Genomic DNA, 24,173 nt, shown 5'->3' with positions numbered 1-24,173 from the left:
TTGATTTTCGGTACTTTACTTTATGGTTCAGTTTAAGGTTTTTTGTGCGTTTTAAAAAGGAACCGAGAGTGTATCTACAGGCAGGCTGGGGCGGGACTATCTCCTTCGTAGACTCCCCTGACCCCCAGCCATAACAAAAACCAGTAAGGAGTATGGGAAGCAAAGGGACGTACACCAAGGGAGGTGATTTCTACAAGAGGGACACTTACAGCAACGAGGGAGTGTACTCACGCCATGCCACGTATATAATGCAAAAGATGCGGATTTATTAGTCAGAAATTTTGTTGGTTTGTTGGTTTGTTTATTTATTATACACCAAGAACCCACGCCGAAATAAGGTATAAATCAACGACATACATCAAAAGAAATATAACTGTGGTGTGTGTGTGTTGGAGTGTTAGCAACTTGTATGGATTGGTTGGTGGAATGTGTCGATTGTGAGTAATAAATACGTGTGTTATGTGTGAGTGATACAAAAAAGCATATTTCTAACATATGTTTTTTTTCTCTTTTCTCCCCACATTTTTCGTATCCTTTTGTTCTGCTACCGTCACTACAGTTTGTTGGTTAACATGCCTTAATGGTGCTAATGTTAATGGCTTAATGGTTCTTAATATTATTAATATTGCTTATCTTCTAGCCAATCGATCAATCGGTCTCAACGAGAGTGTTAGAAATCTGTTTTTGCATGAGAGAGATGCTTGTTGGATTAATTTGTATTAAAGTTAAAAAAAAAAACAAATTACAAAGCGAAGGACGTTGCAATAAAGCGCTCGAAATGAATAGACTTAAAACAAACAAGCATGGATTCGTACACGTGGTACGGTCGAGGATGGCAAATTGTAGCAGGCTGCGCGCTAAAAGGCGCCTTTTTTGCAGCGAGCGTGATAAAGACGGACGCGTGAGGGGAGGCATCGCTGGAGATTGCATGGCTTCTGTGTTGCCATGGCATCGTTCCACCGTCTAGGGAAGGGGTTTTAGAACCAAATTTAGTTTAAAAAAAGCCACCAAAGCCTTGGAGGCCGGGGTGTGTTGGTGGCGACAATAAGCTAATATTATTCACAACATCCAAAAACGGTAACGCAGGGGAACGATCAATTTAAAAAAAAAGACTGGAGAAATTAAATCAATCAATCAATCAAAGTGTTTCTAGTACAAAAGTCTACGGCGCCCTGGAATGTACATGTAAAACAGAAGAAAATGGGGAAAGACCTCCGGTCAGATTAAAACGATTCATTTACAGTGCTAGAACGGGTTAAAAAATGGGTTGTTTGTTTGTTTCTTCTTTGCAATGATTGTGGTTGGTTTGAAAAATTTCGATCCTTTTGAGTTTGAGCCAAAAAGGGAAATTGGAAATGATGAGCTCCTTTTATGTTTTACTTGCCAGGACTGATTGGAGAATCTGAATCTCAACCACAATCATGTCTTTTTTTTAGGTTATGTTACACATTTAAAGAAATAATTCCTTTTTCTTCTCTCGTACGCTTTTCACAAATTGCTATTTAAAGGTTTTTCTTTGGTGTGGACCATTTACTAATCACTTGTACCGTGATCGAAACCTTTCGCTCCTCCTTTCTCCCCTGCAGCATTCCAATGCACTGTGCACGCGATTTAGCTTGATATGCCTATCTCTCTAAATGGGTGAAGTGCTGCCCCGGAATGGTAGTCGATTGAGAGCTTTTGCTTTAGTTTTGTAACTCCAAAATGCCCGTGTGTGAATTTTGCAAAAAAAAATGGGACGAATTTTAATAACAACAAAAAACACATAAAACAAAAAAACGATAGAAAGGTTTGTGTGTGTAGGAGTCTAATATCGCTCGCTAGTTGCAGTAAGGATCTAGCACCCAAATCAGAAGTGAGAGAACAGATGAGGGTAAAGTGTGATGTATGGTAAAAAAGGCGAAATTTTGGGAACACGAACAAGGGATTGTCTAGCAAGAAGATCGCGCTAATGATACTGGCTACGGAGTACGGTGTACTAACAAAAAACGCGTTATTGAAAAGGAATATTCAGATAGAGGAAGAGAAAGAGAGAGAGAAAAGGATTGTGTGTTTGTGTGTGTGTGTGTGTGATACAGTGTGACAGACGTCAGACTACAAACAATTCTTAACGTGCTAATAACAGTACGATAGTAATAAGTATTCTGCGTAAAGATCGCAAATTGAACCCCAAAAAAGAACGGAATAGTAATTGAGAATATTTCTTATACAAATACACAAAACAACACACATACACACACGCAGGATAACAAAGTTACACAAACACTACGCTAGTATCTACGGTTCCGGGGACGACCGGTGGCCACCACCTACCTTCGACGTTCACTTCGATGTCCTCCAGGCGGCCTCCGGCGTGGTTGATGACCAGCGAGTTGGGCATGTGGAGCGGGCCGGGCCCGCCGAGCGACACCTGCGGCCCGGTCGTGCCGCCGTTGATGATGACGGTGATCGGGCAGCCGGGGACAAGCATTTTGTTGAACGACACGTTGATGATGTGCTCGCACGGTTCGGCCGGCACGAACGAGACGGCGAATCTGCGAAGGGAAAAACGAGATCAGATGAGTTTCGTTAAGATCTTCGCTTACTTGGGAGCGTCAGCAGTAGCTAGCAAACACTTACTTGGCATTTCCCTGCGGATGCACCTGCGTGGGAATGTTGTGGCCCTTGGCCGAGATCGTTATCTCGAGGTTGCCTTCGCCCGCGTCGCCCGCATCGACGGTGAACTGTACCGGCCGGCCGACCGTACCCTTGGACACGGACCCGACCGCCACCTTGGTGGCGTCGTACGATTTCGCCACGAACGGTGTGCCCTGCACCGGATAGCCATTGTACTCGACGTTGATCGTGTGCGCGCCGACGTGGTTCGGCGTAAATTCGGCCGTAAACCCGGCATGGATGTCGCCGGTTACGCGCACCGGCAGCTCACCCTGCGGTCCGCGCACACTGACGGCCAGCTCGGCCGCACCACCACCGCTGACGGTGATGTGAAACGAGGCCGGCCGGTTGACCGGGATCAGCTCCAGATTGGTGAGGTTCAGCAGAACGCGGCTCGTATCGGCGACCGAGCACACGAACGGGCAGCCGATGACCGTTTCACCGTTAAACTTGATATCGATCAGATGTGGTTTGGCTTGCTCGGGCGTGAACGACACCAAACAGCGGCCACCGCCCACCACCTGCACGTGGTTTGGCACTTCGCCTTCGTTGATCGAAATTTCCAGCTGCCCCTCGCCGGCTGCGCTCGCGTCGACGCGGAACTGGCACGGCTGCCCAACGACACCGCCGTTCACGTCCGTCACCTGGATCAGGCTCGAGTCGTACACCTTGGCGATGAGCGGACCGCCCACGAGGGTGGTACCCCCGATCGATGCTTCGATAATGTGCGTGCCGACCTCCGACGGGACGAACTCGATCCGGAGCGAACCGTTGGCCGACTCGTGCGTCACCCGGGCGGACACTTTGGTCTTGCTCGGGGAGAGCACGGTGGCGACGCAGTCGCTGCCACGGATCGAGGCGCCCGGGGGCGGCAGCACCTCAAAAACCGCCGGCAGGTTCGCCGGCACTAGCCGCGTGGACTCACCGAGAGCCGTGAGCCCTGGTGACGACATGATGTTGATATTCCAAGGTGAGCCTGCGGGGGAGGGGGAGAAGAAGAAGAAGAAGAGGGGAGCAGGTTAGTTGAGGTGCCAGAACATAGTTGATAAAAATAAAAGAATTGGGATAATTCAAAGACAAAGATACTTCAAAGTTGTTCCAAGGTGCGTTAAATAATACCGATTTGACGAATCTTCAGTTCAGAATATCATAGAATAGATTCAGAAGAAAGTAATGATAGAATCTACAACGACTTCCGTGTACATATTCCATATACCCTCCGTCATCTACAATGACTTCCGTCACATGTTCCATCATGTCGATCTTCATCTCGCCCAAAAGTCCCTCAGAAATTAAAAAGATCATCTTTAAATTACACTCAAATAGGGCTGAATCTATCCGAGGATCAGTCCACGGTTGTCCATTTATCAAAATACTACGAGGACATCAATTTGGCTTTTAAAATCTCATCTCGATCTCCTTCACCTATCCCGCTTGTCTGTGTGGGAGATCTTGACATAAAAGTAGCCACCCTTGTCGGTCAATGCGCTGTCTTTTAAAAGCAGTCCAAAGCAGTCTGAGGAGCTCTACACAAAAGAGAGAGAGACCCCTGCGACTCGAACACGAAACAATGTGAACGATGCCATTTGGTGGACATCAATATGAACAACAGCACATGTTTGACAACGAAAGCTGCCTCGGCGGACAGTTGGTCCCCTGGTGTTGGAGCAGTAAAGTGTGTCTTATCGATTGCGCACGATCACCGCATGAAAAGTAAACCAATAGTTGCGCATGCAGCGCATCCAAAAATGCACTCCCCAAGGTGACGCGAACCCGGAAAGATGCGCCCGATGCAGGGCAAAATGTAGCAAACAGTAATTTATTTTCCCCGTGTCCCCCCCCCCTCAGCGTACGGTTTGGACTGTTGCGCAGTGGGACGCGTTCCGATTACCAAATAAGATTAATAATGAAGGCAAGAGGGGTGGTGTAGTTGTACTCAATTGGGGAATTGCAGTTGAGAAGAAGAGGAAGAAGAAGAAGGCAAGAAGATAACAAAAAAAACACACACACACACACATGGGAGGGACTGTGCCAAGCGTTTTTTTGCTCTTAATTGCAGACAGAAATCAGGTTACGCGAGTGTGGCGTGGCGTACGTCGCGTGTGAAATGATCGCGTTTCCGCGCACGAACCGATCAGCACACATCAAAACACACACACACACATAGAGACGTTTGGTGGTGCTGCGGGAAAATCAAGCCATCCCGTCTGTACGACCGGAGATTATCTCTTCGTGGGTAGGCGCTTGTGCCGCGTTTTTCCCTCCCGCCGTTGTTGGGGACGGCAAGGCGTGAAAGCTCTCGTAACACACATTTGCTGTGAGATGAGCTGGAAAATGAGGGTTTTCGCTCGGATTTTAGTTTCTCCCGTCAATCTGTTGAATGCTGCATCGGACATGAAGGCAAATTCTTGACCACAGAGCTTTGGTACATCAGCAAAACCATCGACACGTTTGGGAGTTGGAACAAACTAAAGGGGGCAGCGTGTTTATAAATATTAATTATCTATCCATCAGCGTGCTGTTGTGGCTGAAGATGGTTCGTGTACGCGTATGGTGTTGTGTTATACAAGCAGGTAAAACATGACCACTGCAGTTATTCAACGCGCGATCGTACATGAAGGAATTTCGTCGTCTCAAAAGCTGGACAACGTGGCAACACCAAAACACGGAAACTCACCCCCACGATATCCCTCCGCCTGTTTCGTTCAGGAGTGTGTATGTGTGTGGCAAGTAGTCTTTCCGGTTTTTTGGGGGGGGGGAGCATAAAACATAGCATTGGCAAGCATATTTCGGTATTTATCTCCGCGCACGGACACGGACTCGGCGGGCACTCTCGCTTTCTGTACGGCGATCGGCAAAGTGGCATTCCATCTTGGGACAAAAGCTGGAGAGATTGTGTCGTTTTTTCTTCTTCTTCTCTCCATTCCATCATTGATTGATCTGTCCCCACGAACAGTCCAGTTCGTGTGGTATTAATGCAGACGTACACACGCGCGCACACAACACACCACCATCTTGCTCCACTCCAGCCAACCCTTGAAGTGAGGAAGAAAAGAGAAACTGTGTCTCTCGGACCAACGCCGCTCGAGGTGAAAGTGCCCACTACTGCGAGCAGGGAAAATCGATTCGTTTCCAATCAGGCTCGCCCGTTAGGTTGCCTGAGTTGCCCACTTTTGGCTACCGGCTACTACTGCCGGTATATGGCAAAAGGCACAACCCTCCAAAAAGAAGAGGGACCAGCAAAAACAACGGCCAACCCGATCCATCTGATCGATTCGACAAACAAAAACACCTCCTGCAATCCATCACGATCAATCAGGGCCCGTTGCGTTTTTGGGAGGTAATTAACCCACCTCGAAAGGGAACGAAAGCGAACGAGTGAAGATGGTCAGCTCTTCGGTGGTGTTTATGTGTGTGTCTGTTATTACCTTTAATTTTATTTTCATTCCTCTCGTCGATCATCCTCAACACACAAACCTTCAACAACCGGAGCGGTTGCTTCCGTTCCGAAAAGTTTGACCGCTTGAAATGAACATTTCGCTTTCCACGCCGTCCGTTTTCGTTTTCCGTTGTCCACCCACACGGGTGCGGGTGCGGGAAAACTCTTCAACTCGCACCGAGGTGGAGCGGTATGTGAACGCCACACACACACCGCCCATTTGGTGAAAGTTTTTTCTTCTTATCAATAAACATGAGCATCGTCTCACCACCGACGTCACTGGTCACAGCACAACCACAGCCCGGCGGAAGGTCATTCGCGAACAGCGGCGGAATGGCACACCCCATTCTGCCATTGGGGGAAATGCGGTTGGAGTAATGTTTTATGCATATGCAAGCTTCCCAAACAGCGACAGCGAAGCAGAAAGAAAGGAACTGCTTACCCGGGTTTTAATGGACAGTAAAATGACCTCAAATGGGAAGTGGGTCGGTGGTCGGTATGGGTTTGAAATGTACGAAAAGCTTTGTTTTTTTACACATTGTGTTGTTGCGGCCAGCTTTTTCCCGTGCGGGATTTAATTCCTAAACACGACACATACTCTAAGCGTGTGTGCATTTGAGGGAATGCAATGTGTGTGTGTATGTCATGTTTTGCCGTAAGCTACTACTATTTCAAAAGCAATCCTTCACTCGGATGGAAGATTCTAGAAGAAAACCATCACGAATCACGACCCAACCACGACGGCCACGTTAAGCTCTCCACGTGTAGGTAAAACGTGGCACAGGGGGCCTGTTTTCATCTTGCTGTTTTGATTTGCATTTTGCTTCCCATTCCTGCGGTGCGTATGTCATCGTCGCCGTCGCCCTCCGCTGCCAACGCTGGGCATGGGATGATGGGTTGGACGTCGCTGTTGGTTCCCGCTAATGTTGGAATGTCGTTTTCGGGGTGGGATTTGTGTGTGTGGATTTGTCCATTTCTCAGCCAACGGGGCGAGATTGTGTGTACATCACCCTCCACACCCTCTGGACGATAAAAAAAAACGAATAACAAAGCAACAACGCGAAGCAAGAAGCGCAACACACACACATCACGGGATTTCTCCACTTTCCAGCTCCCAAGATGCCGGGCTGAGCTATTTTGGTGAGACGAAAAGGACCGGTTTTTCGGTGTGCTGCGGAGTGTCCCCTGTGCGTGTGTGTGTGTGTGTGTGCGTTTTGAAACTATCATCTATCCCACGAAATATACGGGAGAGCGAAAAAGTGCTGCAAACGGAACAATTTCACAACAAAAGACTTGTGCGTGCCAAACAAGCGACGAACCTCGAAAATGAGTGAAAGAAATTGGTTAACTCATTTAATTTAACAAAAAATTGGATCGTTATGCAGTGTATGAATCGAATCATACGTTTCAATTTATTCGGTAGGTTAAATGAAACTAAAAGCCAACCAGCAATTGACACAGTTCATCGACCCAAGCGCCCCAAACGAGCGCCCCGTGAGCTCCCGGGTGTGGTGAATTAAAATAATTCAAATGCTGCACGCTTCATTTTCGACCATAACCGTAACGCACTGTTATGGCCGTTTGAGTGAATGGAGGGAAGGAAACAAAATACTTGTGTAAGCGAGTATAAATCAATCATTCAGCCCGAGTGGCGACTAACGCTTGCATAATACGTTAATATGCGAATATTAAGCGTTTTCCTGTTTGGCGAGCCATTGTGCCGAAAATTAGAAAATGGGAACTGGCGAAAAAAAACTCACACACTCACACTTACGTACACCATTTAAACACGCGGGAATAACCACCGTCAACTGCTCAAATTAAAGCTCGATCCGGGCGACAAACGATTGGTGGTTAAACGAGAGGGCGCGTAAGCAACACGCCCTTGTGACACGGGGTTTGGCTCCCGGGGGGTGTTTTGGGACTCCTTTCACAGCCGCCGGCACCACATTGACGCAATCCACTCCACTCAACCCCACCGTGCCCCATGAGACACCGGTGCGTTCTGGTGGCTTTAAATTATTCGCCAACCAGCTGTGGGCAACCTGCAACAAAAGCCGAAACCCTCGAAAAATGTGCGGCATTTTAATGGGAAAGTGAAAAAACAACTGCTGATGCTGCTGCTGCTGGTGCTGCTGCTGGTGCCGCTTCCTTCAGCCGGTCCGTTTCTCTTTGTTCGCACAGTGCCGTGCAGCACAACTTTCTCGTTTGGAAAATTCGATACCTCGAGAGCCGGGCGCGTACAAGGCGAGAGAAGCGCTCATTTCTTCAGCCAACAGCAAACAAACCACAACAAACGAACAAACGAGCGGGCGCACACGATCGCAGGGTGTGTGTGAATGCAGATCGTCGGAGAAGATCGTTTCACATGCGATGGTCAGCCAAAGAGGCGACTTTCTCCCAATGCAATGGCAACCAGCCAGCGGTGCAGTCATGCAGTCCCAGTGCAGTAGTTTGTGCTGCATACGGCTGGACCACTCTCTCTCTCTCGCTCTCTCTTATTCCACCCTTGAGGGGACACCGAAAAGGACCACCCTTTTTGGGGCCGAACCATTAGGCATTAGGGCACGGTCGATTGGGTGCCGCCGGAAGCAGTGAAGACCTCCCCGTGGCCGTACAAAATTGGCTTTTATTACGTAAATTACCGTACACGCGGCGCACGTTTAATCGCTCGGTAATTAAAATTGCCAGTACGGCACCGGCCGTAAGGCGCGAGGCGGTGTTGGTAATTTGAAATTAAATCATTGAGGCGCAATTTATATACACGCTTGATATTTCACTGTTTTCACAAATCGAAATCGAATCGTTTGAGCTTAAGGAAAGGCAAAACGATCCTCTGTGCAGTGGCATTATATAAACAACGTTTCCACAAAACAATCACTTGCGCGGGAAAGCGTCTGCAATGATTTTCCTCTGCACTCTCGTCGTGCTCGTGGTGCGTCAAGAGATAAGCGCATCGGCAGTGTGAGTCGAAATCACACGCACAATTATGGTGCACAATTTAAATGCGGACCCGCGTTATCGCAACATCGCACTTTGTATGCATTTATCGATGCTGATCGTTCGTCGCTTTTGCTCATTCGAATAGTAATACGGATGCTTTCTTTCTCTCTCTCTCTCTTTCTCTGCCTTCAGACAGTTAAAAAGCAATTGCGAAAGTGCAAACTGGCGTGATGCATCAGCTAAGTCAATTCGCTCGATCGCGTTGTCGACGGGAATCGAGCAGTAAACGCTGTTACGAGTGTGGAGAAAACGATTTTGTCGATCTTTATCGTGCTAAAACCTTCTCAAATGTGCACCTTACACAGCTGTGTGTGTGACGTATTGGTGAGATCGAGCACGGCATCGACCCACACTGGCCGTCTTCACCGCCCTTACAAAGAAGAGGGAAAAAAGCGTCAACTCAGCGTGAAAATATGCACCAAAGCGTTGGTGCGCCCTTTTTCCCCCGGTGTGTGTCATCAACCTTGAGACACTGAGCAGTGTTTAGTAAACGAGGTAGCTGGTTTTGGTTTGCAATTGTAACCTCACCTCCACCGCTTTGCAATGCATTTTAAAATAAACAGTTTTAACGGGTTGCTTGCGTTGCAGAAAGGCGGTCTCGAGGCGATCAAACTGCAAACTTGCAAAGTTTTGGTTGTTGTTTAGAACCTGGAAGAAGAGGTCGATGGATTGCCTGTTTCCCTTCTGACGATTGATTCAGAAACGAATGAGTGTGTTTCAATTTCACAATACACCTTTGCCTTTTTTGCGCTGAATGCACTGGTGAGGAATGGCAGTGGCTCAACCAACGCCATGCAACCCACACGAACAAGATCGAAGAGTTAAACGTCATTTTAAAAAAAGCGAAGAAAAAGCATTTACCACCACACAGGGAAGTACCAGTTTTCCCAGCAGTGCCGTCCGTTGCTGTCTCTTTGCTACGGGACGCATGAATCAGCGCTCGTTTGGCCGTTTAAGGTGCCGCGCACCACCACCAAGCCGTGTTTTTTGTTCGCCAAATCTCGTCGAACGTTTAACGCAGGGTTGTTGCTTTATGAATACACACACACACACTTTAGCCTTCGAAGACAACAACGCCCACCGAGGATGGGCGGTCGAGGGCGGACGATTTAAAGAAAAATGTCTTCCGCTCTTATCATTGTTTGCAGCCGATTCACGTCGATTCACTCGCCCCGAAGGCTGGCAGAAAATGGAAAATGGCACCAACAACCCCGCATTGTTGTTGGGCTGTGTCCGTGTCCCAGGACAAACGATGCGCGTAGGAAAATGAAACACAAAAAGACCGCTTCAAAGGTGGTGTGGGACGGCCATCGCACGAGATGCGAATTATGGCAGCGGCCACTCATAATGGCCGCCGTTTTGATGAATGCAGACAGGATGTTGTACAGTAGTTGTCGTTGGAGTTAAATGCAGTTTCCTGTCCCCAGCCGCAATCCGCATGTGCCGTTTGTGGAAATCTGGCCCGGCTAACCTTGAGGAGCTTTTGTTTGTTGGGGCCGGTCGCTCAAGAAACTCAACCGAAACCGAAACAAAAAGTGAATGTGGTGCGTTTATGCTTTCGGGTTATGCAAAAGCCCCAACCAAATGCGCCACAGCATCGAGGCACCAAGCACCCTGGCCTTGCGTTTTGGGCTGTCCGTGGTGTGAGAATTGATAGTAGAAAAACGAGGCTAGCATTTTAATTAGCCTCCGATCGTGCTATTTCTCTAAGAATGTACCGTTCTAATGGTTCTGCCCCGCCCCACCTTTCATTTCTCGTTTCCCGGCACTGCATTCCAAACCACAGGCGCAGATTCTGGAAAGGCCGGGATGCCGGGATTCTGAGTCGGGCATTACATTTCATCATCATTAATCTCCAACCGAGCGATCGGTCGAAGGAAGTGCATTCCGCGCGGGATAGAAAAAAGGCACTCACACACACGCACACACACACCATCCATTCGAACGGTATTCATGATGGCGGAAATGTGTAGATATATATATATATATGCACCAGGGGGTTTGCCCTTAACAGTACCCAAATGGGCTGTGTGAGTGGCGTGCGGTGGTGGGTAGGTGGTGCATCGGCGGTGCGTTTTCTGCTTTATCGCTTCGGCTTTCGAGCGGTATTATTGCCCTTCGTGTTGTTTCTTCTTAATCTTCGCGAAGGAGGGGGAAGGCCTCAACGATCAAGAGAGAATGGGGTAGAGAGAAAAAAGAGCGACACAGTGCGAGTGAGAGAGATAACAACAGAGCGCTAGATGCTGCGGAGCATTTGAGAAAAGCGGCTCCGAGAATCTGGGTCAGCTTACAGTCGGTGGGGGGACCGTTCCGGGGGGAGGAAATACGTTGAACTCCGTTGAACAGACAGACAGCAACAGGGGTGGATTAAGAGAACCGAAAGCCGTTGCGATGCTGTGAGTTCTCGTTGTGTGTGTGTGTGTGTACCGGTGTGTGTGTGTGTAGGTATAATGCATTAATTATACCTTCACAGGGAGTAATTTTCTGGAGGTTTTTTTTTGGTTGTTGTTTGGAATCTTTCAATCATTTCAAATTATTTCGGGTGCCACTCGATTGGACGATCAATTTTGGTTCGTAGCAACACAACGGTCTTGTGGTTTATATTGAAAAAAGAAAAAAACTGCTTTTTTTAGAAGGGCCTGCAAAAAAAACGGAAGGAAACTTACGCTTCTTTTAATTTTCCTATCGCTAAACGTTGCCCGCTGGTCACGCCACCGCCGGAAGCCTTTGCTGCGCTGTTGTTGCGTTGAAGCAGCTACAAATGCTGCTGCTGCTGTTGCTGACGATCGATGTGAATATGGATTTTGCGGAACAAAACCAACGATGTACAACATAAAACTCAGCATAAACCGACTGCTGAATTGGGTGGTGGAAGTGCAACGTAGAAACAGTGAGCGACAACGCAGAGATAACGCAGGACAGGGCAGGCGGAAAACAACCCTCCATGCTTGATGCCCCCTTCTTCGTCGATCTTTCCACTCTGTATCGCGCACTAACAAGCAAACAAACTACTACCACCACCACCACCAAGCCAGCCAAGCAACCAGCAACCGCGGTGCGTGTGTGTGTGTGTGTAGGGAACGGAGGAAGGAAGCCTCGGAATTTAGATCTTTGCGTTATCTTCGTTTGATGCTGATTTGGTTACATTCCACACGCACAGCACAACGCGGTGCGTCGTTGCCTTATTAAAATTAATGCCACCGTCAAAGCAGAACCCTTAAAATTATGCGCGATCAGTTGGGGAAAGAGCGAGGAAGAAAGCTAGCGAGGGGTTTTTTAGAGAAAGCTTCACAACAAAACAAAGACAAGGGGGACAGAGACTGATGATAGAACGCATGTTTTTCCGACGATTGAGAATGGAAAAAGGAACGAGAAGATGGTGACGGGGGGGGGGGGGGGGGAGAAAACAAAAACAACGGGAAATAGAGACCCGTCACAACACAACAACGACACAACAGAACAGGAACCCGAAGACGAAAGAAAGGAAAGAAAAAAACAGCTACAACTTTGTCACGTCATCTTGCTGCGCGCGCGGTCTCTTGTGTAGAACACACACTCTCATCACAAGATGGCTTCCCAGCGAGATCGAGAGAGGGTCGATTGTCGGATTCGATCAGTTTCACTCGCGGATGCTGCCCACGGTACCGTAAATGCTTGATTTTGCTTCCATTTTTGCATACTTTTCACACTACTTTTCCACTGATTGTAATTAGTAGCAACGAAAAACAAGACGTTCCTTCACGGTTTACAGTCGCGAGATGGAGCCACCGTTTTCGCCCGTATCTAGGTGTTGGCAGCAGGGCAGCGGACCGTATTCCCACATGCAAACTTTTTCACAACTATGCGCCACACACATATCCAGCCGCCTTGGCCGTAGCGGACGAAGGTAAAGGCAAAACACCGGGACGAGGTGCTGCAAATATTTGCCAATCCGCTTTTCTTTTTCGTTTTCGTTTTCCGAACGCAAGAATATGCTTTTGTTTCGTTTGTTTTTTTTTCTATCGTTCCCTAATTCCACCCCCTTGTCGGGAAACTTTTCTAATGCCCTGGACGAACGATCACGCACACACTTCGAGGTGCGGCAGTGTTGAGTACGGCAGCGAACGAATACACACGAACGCAGGGGCACACATGTATACACAAACACACCTGAGAGATGAATTTCTTCCTCTTGCCCTCTCCGTCACCTTTCGTTTTCCCTCTGCGTCTTGCGCGCGCACACACACACACACACACGGGAACAAGATCTTTTTCTTAGCCGAACAGAACTACGCACACGTTTGCTCACTCTAGCACATGTTTCGCGCCGTGATGGTGTGGTGTAGAAGGCCTTTTCTCTTTTGCACTTTAAAGCTTCTTCCCAGTGCCCCTCTCACACCCTTGCTGCTGGATAGCAAGAAACGCGCAGATGAACGACGACGACGACGACGATCGCACGCACCCTTCGCGGTTAACGTTCGAAAGAAGACTTGCGCGATCGGTCGAGATCGGGCTGCGCTAGAGCTCACCAAAATTGCCTTTTTTCCTCCCCCCCTTTGGTGGCAGCGCTACGTGCGTGGGCTTTTTCTCTCCGTGGCGCTCTCACTGTCTCTCTCTCTCTCTGTGTTATGCGCCCTACACACATACACACGTACAAAGACTATCTCTCGATGTACAACAACGTTGGTATGGGCTTTAGGAAAGGTGCGTTTGGTCTCTCACATCCGTGGGCTTTAGCCTGGCCGCGGCCTATCGGTCGCACCCCTGGCGCAGGTAGCCAGAGGGTGAAGCTTAAGGAATGCCGCCGCAAAAAGTGCCCGTTGTGTGGGGGAATGTGAACTGCTGGTGCAGGTTTTTCCGCCAAGTTTCATTACTTTAAGTGATAAAACTCTACCAACACTAGTGGGAATGCAAATACTCTAACTAACTAGTAGCTGGAAAAAGTATCAAGATACTTTTCTAGAACACGGGAAGCTCGTTAAATTCAATCAGAATAATTAGCTGTTTTGCTGTTTACTTTTGCATTTTTACAGTTTCAAAACTTCCTTTTGACAATCAGTTACTTTTCGATTGGTACTTGTAACTAGTTACACATTCTTATTGGTTACTTTAATTTTCTTCAATCTCACCCTCGAGCTACTTGTATTCAGTTATAATTATTTTACTATTGTAATTTTATTATTTTATTGTATGCCAATCCGACAACCAGTCTCTTTTATTTAGTTACTAAGAGCTTCTTACTGGTAACTAGTGATTTTTGTCATTTTATTTCATTCCAACATGAAAACCATTTACTTTGAAGTAGTCGCTAGAAAATAGGTACTGGTGATTACTTTTTTCAAGTTGGTTTCTTAGCAGAATTTATGAACCGCTAGTATTTTTAGCAATTTCATCCAATAATATAATTATATCGACCACTTGCCTGTGACTAATTAATCGAAAATATTTATTTCATCAAGTTACTTGAAATCAGTTGCTTAATTTTAATTCAAATCAAATTAATTTAAAAATTAAAATCAATTCAAAATAACTACTTATGAAAATCAGTAATCCCATCGCTACAAAACATGATCTTCATCATTATAAAATCTCATTAATGAATTGATAATGGATTGAATTTGATAAGATAGTAATTTTGTCGCACGGAAGCGATTCTATGGAAGGAACAAATGATTTAAAACTACGTTAAAATGGTTCAATAATACATTTGAGACAAATCGTAACGAAATCAATTACTGCAGGAATATCCATGATTCAAACGCCAGCAACTTATCAAGCAACGAACCCCGATCTTCATAAAATGAATGCAGCGAAATGAACACCACGATTGGTCGGCTATACACTATAGTATAGGCAATACGCAACCAGAAATAGCTCAACCACCACCACACATTGCATGAACTCGCGCATGAACTCTTGTTTTCCTCTCAATTTCAACCACCGTCACACATTCATGTTCAGCGAGAACGCATGAATGGCGAACGCGAGTGATCGAATAAATCGAAAGGAATGCCATTAAGATCCATTTGCGGTGCTGCATAAATTCGTCATGCGCCGATGGACAAAACACAGCAATACCTAAAGGTGTTACAGAACAACATTTTCCCGAAACAGTCACTTCCTGAAAAACGTGTTGGTTGTTAAGCATTTCGAATAAACAACACGTATCCGTGACAGTTTGAGGGTGTAACGATTTTTATGTTGGCTTTTTGTGTTCTTCCAATCAGCTCTGTTTGATGGATGGAATGAATTATCGGTGACAACGGTACGTTTAATTGTATTTTTAATTTCGATTTTTAAACCAAAACACAATGTTCGACACGTTGCTGGTCGTTGGTTAGATGGATAGGCTTTTCACATGCCACCACTCACTTGGAACGTGAAAAAAGGTGGCCCCTATTAGCTCATCGACCCTTGAAAGTCAAAGTGAGGGGGGAACTGGGTCGAACCACACATGGATCGGATCATTTATTCACGTGTGTCTTAGATGATGAGGAAATGAAACGACAAAAGCCCCTATTTACGAGGCAAGGAAGTGTGAAAAGGTGCCTCGAATGGCCTTTTTAATTCAGTTTTATTGAATTTAAAATCGTTGACTCAAGTTTTAAAAATATCCAAAATGATCCATTTCTTTCCATGTATTTTTTGGTTGGCTTTTGGGGTGTTCGTCCTTTAATGTGTCTTCCGATATTTGAATAATATTCCATTCCATCCATCAAATCAGTGTAACAGGAGCCTATTGCGGCATTCATAAGGACACCTTGTAGAAGCTTTATTTAAATACGCATCGATATAAGAACCTGTATCCCCTCAGCACGCAAAAAATAATTCCCACAAAGCGACGATACAACCTAAGCATGTGCCATTAGACACCAAACATTATCCGCCACGCGTCCTCTGCCAGTGGCTGTATGGAGTGGGAGGAAGAGGAGCCTGGTTGCCTTTGCTCGAGAATGTGTACATTCGCGACAGGATCAGTCCTTCGGGGCAACATACAACAGAACAGAAGCGATGTTAGAATGGGAACGATTCCCTTGCATCAAAACCCACCGTAAATGCTGTAAAAATTCAAGAAACTTCCTCACAAAAACAATGTGTGGAACTTACCGGGAACGGTTTCCTCGTTGAAGGTGATCTGCACCGTGTGGGTGCCGGACTCGTGCGGCGTGAAGCTGGCGATGAAGCGCTGATTGCCGAGCGCCCGCACTGCCGACGTGACGCGACCCCCGTTGACAAGGATTTCCAGATTTCCCGAACCGGCCTGTGAACCATCGACTGCAGTCGAGTGAACCAAAATGGAGAGGCGGTTAATGCGACTCTTTTTGCAGAATAGAACGAAATCTGCTACTTACTCTCAAACTCTACCGGCCGACCCAGCACACCGTCCGGTATGTCCTGCACGCGGATAGCCCGCGCACCGCTAACATCCCGCCCGATCGGTTCGAATCCACCCTTCAGCTGGGAGCTGTACTTCGACTCGTACCGCGATTCGTTCGACTCCGTCCGATAGTTCTTCAAATAGCCGCCGGCACGGTACAGTCCCTCGTCCTCGATCACCGGACGTCTCGGCTGCGTCTCCGTGCCGAGCGAAAACTTGTTAAAGTGTGTGTTCTTCTCCGTCTGATTGTCCAGCGTCGAGCGGTCGTACGTGAGGTCCGTGTTGAGCTGCCGCTCGGTAAGATTGGCCAGCGATTCCAGCGAGTTCTGCGAGAACAGATGCTTCGTTTTGTTGATCACGTCGTAGCTGTCCCGGCGCGACGGTTGCCCGTTCGCCCCGTTCACCTTAATGTTGGAGGAGTAGTCCACCACGCTGGCGCCGGCGGCCGTGGTCAGCGGACTGCGGACGACCCGCTCGAGCGTCGGGCTGTCCCGCACGACGTCACGCGTTACCGTCGACTTGTAGGTCGAGTTACGCTCCGTCACCTTGTACGTGCCGTTGGACTTTTCGTGCATCGCAATCGGGCTGGCGACGCGCTGCTCCGTCACCGGCGACGGTATGTACCGGGTGCTGGACGTGCTGGTGCTGGTGGTCGTGATCAGCGGTTTCGGGCTGGCCGTGCGTGTATCCAGCAGCGTCGCCGACACGACCGTTTGCGGGCTTTTCAGCCCGGGGCTGGCGCGGATGTGGGCGATCGGGCTGCTCTCCCCGTCGAGCACGGTACGGATCGTCTTGGTGGTGTGGTTTTCCGTGCGGATCGTCTTCACGTACGAGCTGGCGGCTTCGTCGACGCCGCCGCCACCACCACCACCCAACCGTACCGGGCTCGTCTTCAGCTCGTCCGAATCACGCCGCTGAGACAGCAGCTCCGTACTGCGCCGAAAGCCGCCGGAATAATCCGTCTCGGTCGCCGGGAACAGCAGCTTCGGCGAGGGACTGTGCCGGGCCGGGGACATTACGCGGCTCGTGTACGTCTCCTTGCTGGTGCTTTTGATGTACCCGCCCGGCTCGTAGTCCTGCGGCGACCGTGAGCCCGACTTTTGCACCGTCGGTGGCGAGTAGATCTCGCGCCTCAGCGATCCACTCTGCGTGTCTGCCTTGCGCGTCAGCGAGGACGCATTGAAATGGTACGAGGGGCTTTCCGAGCGCAGCTTGCCGTCGTGCTGGTGCGGGCTGGTTCGCGTCTTGCCCGACCGCCCCTTCGAGCCGACCTTCATGATAAAGGGCGACCCCTTGACGTCGTACCCGTTGAAGTACACGTACACGCGGTGCTTGCCGTTCGAGCGCGGCATAAACGTGACCTGGTACTTGTTCTCCTGCAGCCGCTCGACCGAACAGACCAGCGAGCGCTTCTCGTGCACGATGTCGACGTGCAGCTCGCCGGCCACCCCGACACCGCGCGCGTCCACCTCGAACGAGTGCGCGCGCAGCGGCATCGCGCCGTCCAGCCCGTGCACGGACACGCCGCTCGGGTCGAACACGGCGCAGGTGAACGGGCCGCCCTGGATGTGGCGGCCCTGGTACGTTATGGCAATTTCCCACACGCCGGCTTCGTCCGGCTTGAAAATGGCACTGTGTCCTTCCTCGATCTGGAATGTTGAAAATTTTGTCCGTGGTCAGTGTAGCTCAAAAGCAGCGTGCAACGAACATTTACCTTCTTCAACGGACACTTGAGCGGTCGCCCGGAAGGACTGTAGGCGGTCACTAGGATGTCCTCGGTTTTCGGCGCACCGGTTGCGTTGACCAGCACTTCCACAAGGCTTCCGAGGGCGCACGGCGCCATACCGGGCGGGGCCACGTGTACAAGCCTTGGGAGTACCCGGAAGAAGTGTCCACCGAGTCTGGAATGGCGGAAAAAAAGAAGAAGGAGACGAAGAATTAGGGATCAATTTGGCGCTGGCAAGCAGCTTGACCTTACTGGTTGTCATCGATCTCGAGCACGATCTCGTGCATGCCGTACTTGTCCGGCACGAAGGTGCCCTCGCCCCGCGCACCTAGCCGCACCTGCTGGAGCGTGTTCGTGTTGGGCGTGCCGACGTACGCCCGCACCCGCGACATGTCGACATCGCGCGACAGCGCCTCGACCCGGAACTCGGTCGGCTCGCCGACCCGTCCGGAGGTGCTCTCGAGCTGCACCGTCAGCATGTTCGCTAGCGGCGGGCGTGGGACGACCCACCGCAGCCAGGTCGTGTACGCCATCACGCCCAGATGCTCCTCGTCGGCCGTGGCCATATCCTTCGCGGCCAGGACGGGCTTAACGCCCAGCTTGAGGCCACCGTCGATCACCTTCTGCTGGTTGCTCTCCCACTGGGACGGGTCCGAGCTGAGCTTGTGCGGGTCGGGCACCGGGCCGCCAAGATCTTTGATGATTTCGCAGAACACTTTTCCATCGTTGAAGTCACTCTGATGGAGGAGGTTGAAGAGAAGCCGAACACACAAGTTAATAAGGATATGGGCATTGCAATGGGCAGCAACAACTCACCGTAAAGTTGGTCACGGGGCGCTTGATCTGTCCGTTCACCCACTTCATCGTCGCGTTGTAGCCCGGTCCGCCCGGGCGCATGAAGTAGGACAGGTACGTCATGCCGGACAGCTCGTCCAGCCAGCGCGAAGCGAGATACTCCGGCTCGAGCACCTTCGGTATGCCGAACCGCTCGTACGCCAGGTTCATGGCCCGCTCGCAGTTGCGCACCGATTCGCTCTGGTTGAGCGTGCGCCAGTGCGGGAACAGGCCCGGCTCGCAGTAGTCCAGCAGGGCGGACAGCAGCACGCCACTGTTCCAGTCCGTGGTCAGATTGCTCACCTTGCAGTCGGGCAGGGCGGCCTGCAACCAGGCGAGCATCAGCTTGCGCGGCGGGAACTTACTCCGCCCGATCTGGTAGCGCACGATCAGCGACCAGATCAGGCCCAGGATGAGCTTCACGTTCCCGTTCACGATGTCCACATTGCCGATGTTGACCAGCTTGACGCCGTCCGCCTCGATCGCGTTCAGCGCGGTGGTCACGTTCTCCAGGTAGTGGTGCTGGTTGGCGGGCCGCTTGTTCCAGGACGGTTTGAGCGGGCGCTTCTGCAGCCCTTCGACGAGCGCACAGAGCAGCGTGCCGTCGCAAAAGTCCTCGTGGAACTCAATCACCTGTGGGGAGAAGGTGGAGAATGTCTTATTCCTGGGACTGCGATGGCACAAACCGCCCCTTACTGCTGCAAGCTTACTTACCTGAAGCCCGGACTCGCGCAGATGCTCGTTCACCCAGTTCTTGAACGTGTTGGCCTGAATCTCGACCCACAGATCCTCATTTCCGCGTATGTTCATGCCCTTGGCGGCCGTACCCTCGGGCGAGCGGGCCACCAGCCCGGCCTGGGTGATCTTCTGCAGCTCCGTCTTGCCATCGGGCGTGTGCTGCAGCAGCCCGGTGTGTGTGATTTTCGCTCCCTTCGGCAGCTCCATGTTGGGCGCTTGCTTGGTATGCTTTAGACGTTCTGCTCCTTCCTGCTCTTCGATTTTTCGGTGTTGTGCCGTTTAGGGCTCGCGCAGTGCTCCGGTGCTCAAAAACTGTTGCTGCTCATTTTACGAACCTGTTTGCATAAAAAGGCAGAAAGTTTTACTTGTTTTGTTTTGTAAAGTTTATTTTAACGTTTTATTCTACTCCAAAAAATTAAAATTATAAAGAGCGCAAAGAGTAGAGTGCGTGTTCTATCGTTCACGAGCGTAGCTGGTCGAGTGAGCCGGTCGGCACGGTTGGCGGGTGGTTTTGTACGCGTGAACCGTACCCAAAGATCTTCGGCGTCGCGGAACGGATGTGAATGGGGTTTGGTGCTGCGCCAAAACGAAAACATTCATAACGCCATCAAGCGAAGGAAGGAAGTAGTGTACCACCGACCACCGCTGTGTGCCACACGTTGTCACCGATCGCCGATGGCCGTTGATTTGCAGCCGCTGATTGATACTGTCGATGGTGATGATGAGGAGGAAGGAACGAAATAGTTTGCACCTAGGTTCCGGATAACGATAATAATGCGTCGCTGAAGGACCTCCATACATGGCAAGAGCGCGGAAAAGGCGCATGCGTATACGAAGGAAACGCGCGAATGATAGTTTATTGGCAAAGCTGCGCTGTAAAACATGATGACTTTTTTCATGGTTAATTGAGCATAAATTCATACCGCGGTGTGGACTTCTTTTGTTTGGCTTTTTTTTGGGGAGCTTGGCCCATGATAAGTACTTTGCAAGCAGCTAGACAGATTGTGCTCGACATGATATCTTTATCGGATTTTTGTTTGTGTTGGAGTTGATTATGATTTATGTTGTTGCTAATGCGCAGGATGTACGGTTCGCGTAGCTTTGGCAGAATCGTGTCGAGTGGTTATTAATATAAAATTGCACAAAAAGGTGACACTTCCGAGTTTGCTCATCAATCATCTTTTGTGTATGGGTGTTCTGTGCTTCGGATATTTTTCGTGTCCCTTTTGAAGTCCATGTGATGACTTGTCATAGACTGTCACATCATAAACATGGTAACGTGTTACTCAATATCATAGAGTTCTTACTTCTAGAGAGTTCTTCAGCAAGTATACCAACTATATCATCTTCTGGCGTAATGTCCTACGCGGACATGCAGGCCTATAAAGGCTTTCGAGACAGATTCTGTACCATCCATCACTATACTAACTACAGCCGATCCCCGAGATACCGTATAATTAGGGACTGCAAACGGCCACCAAATATCGCGTAACTCGAGTTTCACGGTTTTTAGCCAAAATAACAAAAATGTTCGTATAATTTTGCTACACGTAAAATCTGCCGCATTCGGATAAACAAGAGATAGATGTAAATTACAATAATATTTTAAATGCTAAACTAATGTTAGTAGACTATAGGTCCCTCATACAATCGAAGGACCTCATTGAGACTATTAGATGACAGGTTGAAGTAAAAATTAGAGTAGTATAAATTGAAACCGCGTGCTATGGCGGATATTGGTTAATTTGATGTGTAAATATTATTAAGACACTAAACTTATACGAAACTGTTATGTTTTGAACTTGATCTCGGTACGTGAATATTAACTTTACAAAGTAGCCTTGGTGCATCTATTTCACGATTTAACAATTTGCTCAAAAAATCACTTTCGCCTATTTTCCGACGATTTTATAAGCTTTCTAGACCTAGTAACAAGCACCTCGATCTACAGGATATCTCAGAACTGGTCGGCCATCTTAGGAGTCGTATAGTTTAGTTTGGTTTAGTTTAGTTTAGTTTTTATTAATCGATGGACTATAAAGCCCTCTCGAGTCAAATTCTGTTTACCATAGACATACAGAATAACGAACAGAACATTTATATATTGTTATTGTTGGACGCATTTCGAACACTTAACAGTGAAGTCAGTTCTGCTATCGTCATTCCAGGCTCATAGATATCGTCAGCTGAATTTAGTAGACGGCCCATACAAAGAAAGGGGTTACGAGAGCCAAAGGTTGTTCGGGTTTCAGCGACTGCCAGCATTGGCCGGCGACGGAGTAATCTGGCAGGAACATAGAGGGGAATGAACGCCTCTATGACATGTCGAGGCGTATTTTTGGAACTTTTTCAATACGTTTTCTACAGCGATCTGCATAAGGACACCACACTACAGAAGAGAATGTAGAACCTATATAGCGACCGCCAACTACATCCAGATCCTTTCAAAACTGCAGTCTTTAGAAAAACAACTTTTGTTTGATATTTGTGTACAATTTGTACAGTTTTCAGTGCTATAATCGAAGAAGGTGTTTATTTCCTATTTACAAATTGATCGTTAAAACCTTTAAAAGCATGGCATGTTCTTCTAAAACATCGCTTATAATTCACCAAATTGTACCGATATTGATTCCTTTTCAATAGCTTTTCTTTATCACACTTTTACCATTTTACAAAAAATCAAACCTCTGCTTTTAGGTTGTTATCGAATATGGCGTTTTAATTATTTATTGTGTTGTATATTAAATATTTTAATAAAAATATAGGCTTCAATTAATAATACGCGGTTTTTCAATTGTAATTCATTAAAATGATGTTCACTTGTTGTTTGTATTATTTGTACTTGAAACAAGAAGCGCAAAAGAAAATTTTAAAGCGTTATCGGAATAATTAATATTAGGAATGAGCAATTTCATTATTTACTACTTTTTTACGCTTTTTACTTACTAAAGTTAGTAACTGAAAACATGTTTAAATAAATGTTTTCACACATGACTCATGTCTGGTTGAAGTTTGCTTGTTTCCTTTCCTTCTTTTTCTTTAGAATGTAAAACTATCTAAAAACATGTGTTTCCCAAGTGAAACTGAAGCCATGCTGTTATTTTCATTCTCTTTCACTCTTTCTCTCTCTCTCTCTCTCTCTCTCTCTCTCTCTCTCTTTATTACACCCTCTTCTTTTGCCCCATTTGCACATGTGTGTAAATGCTGACCATTTCCACTGGCGAAGATGACGTAACGCAGTGGGCACAACATACCACCACGACAGAGCGCGAAAACAAAATCGGTCACCACACCGGCGCGCGCCGCACACTCAAAGTGAGGGAAGCTCTCCCCGCATTCCACGCAAGCATCAGTTGCACACCCTCTGAACACCCACCCACTGGCTTTACAGGTGTAATAGTACGAGCTGGCACTCTGTGTATGTGTGTGTCTATGTGCATACTTTGAACGCGATCGTCACAAACACAACGATCGTTAATAGTCGTCGACTGTTGTTTACCGTCACAACCCGCCGGCTGCAGGTAGCGCTGTTGGGTGCGACAAAAAGTGTGTGTATTTTAAAGGAAATCTGTTAGAAAAAGTATCTTATTGTACAATTTATTTTTAATTATTGAACAATGTTTTAATTGCTTTGGGGATTTTCCTTCTTGGTAATGCATTGCTACACCGTTTAACCCGCAAGATGGCTGCATGATGACGCGAGCTTACAGCCAGCACACAGGCGCGATGTCATTGTGCCCGCGATCGTCCCTGGTTGTTGATTTGTTGATCAATCAACAGTAAAATTCCTTACGCGGCGGTGAGCTCATAAACCCGCTCGGAAGGTTCGTCGCTTGGTGGCGCGGCTTTAATTGTGGCTCGCTTTGCTTCTTCTAATGAATATTCAACTAAATGCTCACCTTCTAGCCATCTGCTGGTAGTGGCGGCATTCACATGAGCAATGGCAGTAAGGTGCCGTGTCGCCATCGCGAGGCCAGGTGACATCGTCATCGTCAAACACGAACGGCGGAAGTGGAATGACAACGCACTCGGAAAGGTGTGACCCGGGCGGTGCTGTGGACTCCGGAGTCAAACCAGCATAAAACCCTCCCCGGGTGCGTTGACGCATTGTCGCGGTTTTGGAATCGTTCGCACTACGCAGCTCCATATTGGATAGCTATTAAATCATGACGTGCTATTTTTGGAGGGGGGGCTTCGGTTCACGATGGCCGGAAACCGAATGGAGCACACATCGATATCGATAAACTGCCTCATTATCTATTACTTTACGAGACAGGTTGGTCACGCATGGGGACGGCCTTTTCAAAACAAAAAGCTCACTATAGCGACAGCATTGCAGGAGAGTTTCCTTCTACAGCCTGCCTGCCAATAAGCTGATGATAAGTTGCTGTGTGTTTTTCAGTGTGTTTTGTTTGATGGCC

At 48.3% G+C, this 24,173-nt stretch overlaps 1 protein-coding gene across 9 annotated transcripts in view; it reads right to left on the bottom strand.

Annotated features, from left to right (window-relative positions):
• The window catches only part of LOC121594614 (filamin-C), a 42,181-nt gene that overhangs the window by 9,767 nt on the left and 8,241 nt on the right, over positions 1–24,173 (bottom strand). Inside the window, exons 2-10 of one of the 9 annotated variants that reach the window (XM_041918077.1) lie at positions 19,729–20,087; positions 18,997–19,647; positions 18,433–18,917; positions 18,169–18,355; positions 16,429–18,103; positions 16,184–16,351; positions 2,620–3,631; positions 2,314–2,534; positions 46–1,172 (exon numbers count right to left, since the gene is read on the bottom strand). In XM_041918077.1, coding sequence (XP_041774011.1) covers positions 1,150–1,172; positions 2,314–2,534; positions 2,620–3,631; positions 16,184–16,351; positions 16,429–18,103; positions 18,169–18,355; positions 18,433–18,917; positions 18,997–19,647; positions 19,729–19,959 — 4,653 coding nt within the window. In that variant the 5' untranslated portion in view covers positions 19,960–20,087 and the 3' untranslated portion in view covers positions 46–1,149. Of the gene's footprint in view, positions 1–45; positions 1,173–2,313; positions 2,535–2,619; positions 3,632–11,763; positions 12,480–13,246; positions 13,574–16,183; positions 16,352–16,428; positions 18,104–18,168; positions 18,356–18,432; positions 18,918–18,996; positions 19,648–19,728; positions 20,088–24,173 lie in introns of those variants that run through there. The other 8 variants (XM_041918068.1, XM_041918071.1, XM_041918070.1 and 5 more) reach the window with 8 other exon arrangements.

Source organism: Anopheles merus, chromosome 2L (assembly GCF_017562075.2).
Source record: "Anopheles merus strain MAF chromosome 2L, AmerM5.1, whole genome shotgun sequence".
In the NCBI taxonomy this organism is placed as follows: Eukaryota; Metazoa; Arthropoda; class Insecta; order Diptera; family Culicidae; genus Anopheles; species Anopheles merus.
Note: the sequence above shows the minus strand (reverse complement) of the source record. Positions and strands in the feature narration are given on the sequence as shown.